Here is a 6,707-nt window from a genome sequence, read left to right on the forward strand (position 1 = left end):
TTTTGGTCAAATATCAGTAATGTACGGAAATTTCAACAAATTTCAAAATAATTTAAATCCTTTTTTTTTCAATGAAAAGAAGTCAGCCCATTATATAGATTCAGGAAGCAGTACAAAAACGAAACACCTCTAAAGGGTCGACAGAAAGAATCGTTCCTTAGAGAACCCTAAAACCTATTCTGAAACTAGAATAAGACCTACGATGCCCCCAGTACACCTAACTGTTAGAAAGTCCACGAACCATTATTTCAAACAAAAACCCAGAAACTCCGAAACAAGTAGTAAAATGAACCCTCAGAGCATTTGGTTTTTGCGACCCAATAAAGAACTAAATGCTAGGAGTGGAAGATGACAAGTCACCTTCCATCCCCTCCAAAGTTAGGCAAGCCCATCAGGCCCACCAGTGAACACCAGCCCACCAAGCTCCAACCCACATGGCAATTACGCAAGGCACCCCAAAGATTACTAAGGGCACCCCACTGCAACCACATAATAGCAGACCGCACAAGTCACCGACTACCGGCGCCGCCGCCAAAGAAATCCTGCACCGACCAGGTCTTCCTCGATCCTCTTCCATCACCAGCTTCTGAACACCACCGCAATACATGTCACCCCTATCACAAGCAACGCCGGTCCCCTCCCGAACACCCTGAACACGAATCCAAACTGAACCCATGCTCAAAGCCACCAACAGTAGTGAGAGGAGAACCCCACCTGGAATCCTCTGATCGTCGACGTAACTCGTCCCTAGCGCCACCGAGTGCGCTAGCCGCACCCTCAATCCTTCTATAGCCCTCGTCAGCCGTGCTTTTAGGCTTTTGATCCGGCGGAAACGAATCCATAAACCACCACCCCAAACCACTCATCTCGTCCTAAGCCCCAAAAGCACTCCCCTCACCCATAGCCACCAGATAGGCCATGCCTTCATTTGAGACCGAATGGCCCAAACTGCCGCCACCACCGATCGCTCCTTAAACACACAAGATGAACAGGCCTAAGCCTGCTATGGCCACCATTGACAAATCAATGGAGAAGGTACAAGAGAAAATAACTCAAAGAATAGACTCTCAAAACCCTAGCAAAGCACTAGGTCCACTTAATTAAATAAGTAGTATATTTGGACCCAAAAAAAAAAAAACAAATAATTTAAATCCTTACTTATATATAGACTAGTGCAAATATTGTATGACTACTTAGACATCCTTCTCACTAAACCCCTCGTGCATGCTAGTATCTCAATTCTCAAGCCAAAGGCTGATCGCATTTGGCAATAAAGTTCATTCCAAAGCATTAAGCTCTCTTATTAATACAAAAATAATTCTTATCTCCTCATACTAAAAAGCCTAATCACTCAATTTTGTTACAAACAGAAACAAAATGCCACATCCTACAAAACCACTTGTAGAAGATGGCAGTGTCTGCTAGAGCATGAAAAGAAAGGCAGCCAAATATAAAGCCTCCAAAAGAGCGCACCCCATGCTCTATCTAGGCCTTCTGTGGTAGAAGAGTTTTATAGCCCCTCTAGTTTGCACTATCAAGGATCTCTCTCGTTCCTTCGTCTCTTTTAGCTGATAGTGGTCCACCCGTCACTGTGGCCCGCTTTGCTAGTCGGAAAGTGTGTCCTCCAGATTGAGTCATCAATCTGCCTCTTTCCTTATCTCACATCCTTTTGTATGATGCAAGTGCTATTCCCCCTTGATGTTTGAGAATGGGACTTTGTTATGGGTTTTTGCCCTTCTCTTTGTTCTCTAATAGATTGCTTCTTTGCAAAAGAAAAAAAAAAATGATCATGATAATTAACTCAATCAAACTCTACGTTCACAAGTAATTTTGGGAGAGACAATCAACATGTAATACTAGGAAAACCATAGATGAAATACTTGCGCACTACTAAGCAAAGCCTTTAGCATTCTAATGCAATAAACATGATAAGTAAATTTCGGACGCAAGACTAACAAAAGTAGCTTAGAACAAAATAGTAGCGGGTCAGTTTAGGTGAGAGGAATCAAGGTTCCAACTACATAGATACTACAGCCACTTATAATCCTTCAGCAAAATGGGGCACAGTGCACTCGACACTCAGCCCTCCAGATCTATTTTAGTCTTCATCGCTACTCTCAGACGTGAAAAAGTCTGATGCTAAATCTGCAATTTCTTCCTCCAGAAAAAGAGCTCTTGTCTCTCCTAGCAGCTTCATCTGTGCACACCTACAAAATAATTCAACAAATAATAGTCACTCCAAGTAGTTTCATAACGCCACTTTCTAATAAGCACGTATCCCCTATTACTGCAAAGCAAAATAATTACAAAAATTGCTGTTATATATTTGGCTTTATGTGTACCGTTGTATAAACATCAGCATGACAGTCTCTTCTGATAATCTTAGATAACTAGATGAGATACGAAAACATGCAATATGGTCTAAATTGATGCCTCACAAGAGTGGATCTTATGTATTGTGACGGTGCAGCCCCTCACTTGCAAATAGTGGATCAGATGATATTGTCTTAATGCTCGATATGTAATCTTTTAAAAACAGAATATACACCATCTTTGCCAGCTTCTACATCCCCAGTGTGATATATAAAACATTAAGGGATAAGGTAGCAATATACACAAATGGAGAAAACCAAATCCTACATCTTGCGACATGACTTGCAGATACAAACAGATATACATGTATAGGTTTGTATGTATGCTTGTATATGGATTAAGGAGTCCTTTCAAAGAAAAAAATAAAAAAAATTAAGAACTAATGCCAACATCAGTTTTTCATTTTTTTTTTTTTTCCAAAATCTTGTATAAGGTACCATCAAAAGTTTTCACTACACTAGGGCATATATTCTCACCAGAAAAGTTGACAGTTGCCTAACACCAAAAAAATTGACAATTGTCTAAAAAGGACTCATCTTTTGGAAATTTCTGCAGTCATAAAAAAAAAATATCTAACACAAATATTATGTGATGGACTACATTAATCATTTTCCATGGTATAAAATGTGTGTGTGTGTATTGTGTTCAGTGTGCCATCAAAATATTGGCAAAGCGCCATCAATAGTTTTCACTACAGGACATGTATATTCTCACAAAAAAACAAATAACAATTGCCAGAAAGGACTCATCTTTTTGGAAAGTCTGCGGTCATAGAAATGATCTAACACAAATAATGTCACGGACTACATTAATCATATTTCGTGATGTGTAAAACGTATATAATGTATTCAGTGTTCTTCTACCATTAGAGAAGCTCCCACTAGCTGAAATATTGTAATGGTTGTTTCTAATTGAGGCTTTTCAACATGGGAACTGCATTATTGTCCCAAAGAAAAGATATATCACTGTGACAATTGACAGTTTGAAAGTAAATTAATGAACCATAGTGTGTGCATAGATGAAGTAATGAAACCGCAACCACAATGACAAATTATGAGCAATACTGTGAGAACATGGAGTGAATTTTAAATATATAACACATATTTGTGTACCTGTGTGCATGTAAAATTACCTTCAAACTATCACTCTTACCTTGAATTTATATTCAGTATGTTGACATCATCCCCCACCAAAATGTCCTTGAGTGAAATAAAGCTTGGAACATGACTGATAGCTGAAAATTTTGACTTGATCCCACGAAGCTTGAGATAAATAAATCTGTGGGTTTTTGGGTGATGGTAAATCAACGCATTAGTACGATAGTTAAACATCAACAAGCCCCCATCCTTACAGTATTTCATTGGTTTATATAAGCCAGAAGGCCACCTTTCACCATCAAACCCAGAATGATCTGTTTCAATAGAAATCTTCCTCCTCCAAGATCTTTTTGCACCATGATTTTTCAGTACCCACAAATTGATATGAATACCATGAGCATCACAGACACAAAGGCAATTTCCCAAAACTCCCATGCTCACATTACGATATTGCTCTCGTTGAAAAGGCAGTGGTGGAAGTGATTGGAAGTTCTCACTGTCCAAGTCAAATGAAAGTATGACATATTTTAAAGGATCATTGTAAAACCAATAAAGTGCTCCTTCAATATAGGTGGGGAACGCTAGCTGGTTATATGATGAGCAGGGACAACTACCAATGAGTTTCCATGAACTTGACCCAAGAGTGTGTACCTCAGCCATCGTAATAGGATGAGGTGACCCGTGATCAAAGATTCGCACCACCTTATATCTGTTAGCTTTTGGACTGAAACCAATTCCGCAGTGGATGGTAACCTTTTGGTTCTCCTGCTTAGAAGCTTCAGGAAGGTGCATAAACTCGCCTGTTACAGGGTTGCAGACAACAACTGGGTCATTAAAAATTGGTTCAGACAAACAAAGGAAGCCGTTGCACGAATTCACCACATTGTATTTGTGATCGTTGGGCCTAATCTTGATGCAAGGTATCCTTTTAGTGCCATGTTTCTTATTACGCATCAGATTGACATTATCGTCATTATTCATTACCTTCTCAGCATCCCGCAATGGCAATTTATATTTGGCAAGATTCATGCGGAAATGACACTTGTCAAACTTCAATGAGCCATAGTCACAATCGGACAAATAGTCCTTGTCCTTTATAGCCAAACTGAAGTCATCTTCAGGTTCAACCAAGTAAAGGGTTCTTGACACCCGTGTTGGTCCCCAAGGTCGGACCATGGGATAGGCCTCTGCTTGTGCAAAGTGCATCTTGGCAAATTCCGGGTCAGAAATTAGCACACGCCAAGTCTTGCATACACATTTGCATATGAGAATGCTGCGTGTTGGGAGCTTTAGTAGAATGATTTGACAAATAAACTTTGGAAGATCTGTTATAACAGGGCCCATTTGTTCAATGTGTTCATCTTTGTTGCCTACTTTGGTGGGATAAGCTATTGACTTCCTTTTCCTTTTCATAGCTATCCTAGGAACCTATAGAATGAAAGAACAAAGAATGATCAGAATTTCATTTATAGGGATAGATCGCCAAGCCAAATTGGACCCAACTAAAACGACTGAAGTGGGGAAAGAACAATTTATATAATTCTATTTCTCAATGAAAAAAACCAACGACAGTCGACATATAATATATATGCTGCAAGAAAAAACAGTGATAGGACTCAAGTAAAAATTGAGAATTTTAAGGTTCCATATTATCAGAAGAAAAACTAAACATAAAATTAAGACAAATCCAGAAAAAGACTTAAAATGAAACAGTAAAGAACTGAAAGGATTACCTGAAAAAAAATAGCCCAACTTCCAGAGACAAATGAAAATTCTAGCACCCAATCAAACCAAAAATAACAGTAGTACGTTTTACTCGATGTCAAACTAGAAAAGTTTCACATCTGGAAGCACTTGTAACAATGACACATTTTCCAGTGATACTCAAAGTACAGAAATTTAAAGCAACAGAAGGAGATCGATAGAACTCTAAATTCAAAGAAATATATTATAAAGTTAGATCAATCCCAAGACCATTTACTCTAACTAGACTGATATAATACGCAGAAGCACAGAGCACATAGCAAATGAGAATGATCCAAATGATAACATCCACATAAAAATGATCCATGCTTCTCATGGGAATGTAATTGACATTATTTGTACAGTGGCAATTTTAAATAACTCGGTTGTTTTTAGTGTCTACAATAGATATAAGAACACTTCCACATTTGCAGGACAAAAAGGAAGGGTTAGAAGAAAAAATTTGGCACAAGAAGCACTCACACAACGTTGAGGCTGAATGCTACAAGATCGCTGGGGATTGACCCACTTAACCCGCTGTCATTCAGACGGTCCACCAATCCAAGCAATTATGAGACAAATAAGGCAAGGAGTGCTATGCTGTTAGCTAATAACGGTCTCTCTTCAGGTAAAACCAATTTCCCTACATAATCAAAGAGGCATAATAGTTAACATACAGTATGCAACATGTAGAGATTCGACCAGCGCGACAAAGTTTAACTATTGACAAGGCCATACAATCAATGCAAGCTTAATTAAGTAACCCCAGACTATAATCAGGGAAAACAAGAAAGGATGGTAAACATTCATGAAAACCCCAGATTACATGTATTGAACATAGTCTAGCTTTCTGAATTTCAAGTTTGTGGTACTAGACGTTCAGAAGGTTCAGAAGCCTAGACCCATTTACCTGCCATCATATATAATCCGTAGACTCATTCTTGAAATCAATAAACCAAACCCTAGACCTATTCCAAATAATACAAAACTAAGCCTAAAAGGTCACCAGATTAAAATAAAGAAATCACCAGATTATAACAAAAGCACAACAACAGCAAAAAGAAACAAAGTGGTTAAAGAATAATAGAGCAAGACAACAAAGACCCAGATGAGTAAAGGTAACGATTTCAGTGCGCTGACCTTAGAGAGAGCATTCCCAGTACTGTGAGAGCTAAGCATCCATTTGATATCCCGGGGGCTCTTTTTGGGCTGTTTTTTTCTGAGTCTCAAGTACGTCTGAAAGATGATGAGACTGAGAGAGAGGGAGAGAGAGAGAGGCCAAAGGGGGTCTTGGATATCGCGTCGAGGGAGGCCTAGGGAAAGGCTTTATTTTTGGCGGGCTGATGAAATGGAAAGCGCGGGAATCGTTTTACTTTATTCTCACTTGCTCTTAAAAAATTGTCTACTTACCAATAAATTACATATTTATTGCCTTAATACTCAATTAAATTTTTATTTTTATTATTTTTAAATTTATTTTTGAGATAATTTTAT

General features: G+C 38.6%; 1 protein-coding gene and 1 long non-coding RNA gene across 2 annotated transcripts; both read right to left on the reverse strand.

Annotated features, from left to right (window-relative positions):
* Positions 1-1,929: 1,929 nt before the first annotated feature.
* On the reverse strand, positions 1,930-4,424 carry LOC133728120 (F-box protein At3g07870-like). Its single transcript, XM_062155530.1, has 2 exons — positions 3,526-4,424; positions 1,930-2,207 (listed from the first exon to the last, which is right to left on the reverse strand). Exons 1-2 carry the CDS (start codon positions 4,422-4,424, stop codon positions 2,099-2,101), a joined length of 1,008 nt encoding a protein of 335 aa, XP_062011514.1. The 3' UTR covers positions 1,930-2,098.
* Positions 4,425-4,428: 4 nt separating this feature from the next.
* On the reverse strand, positions 4,429-6,458 carry LOC133746339 (uncharacterized). Its single transcript, XR_009864068.1, has 3 exons — positions 6,354-6,458; positions 5,697-5,856; positions 4,429-4,898 (listed from the first exon to the last, which is right to left on the reverse strand). It is a non-coding gene; the product is annotated as an uncharacterized LOC133746339 (long non-coding RNA).
* Positions 6,459-6,707: the final 249 nt, after the last annotated feature.

The sequence above is a fragment of the Rosa rugosa genome, chromosome 1, assembly GCF_958449725.1.
Source record: "Rosa rugosa chromosome 1, drRosRugo1.1, whole genome shotgun sequence".
In the NCBI taxonomy this organism is placed as follows: domain Eukaryota; kingdom Viridiplantae; phylum Streptophyta; class Magnoliopsida; order Rosales; family Rosaceae; genus Rosa; species Rosa rugosa.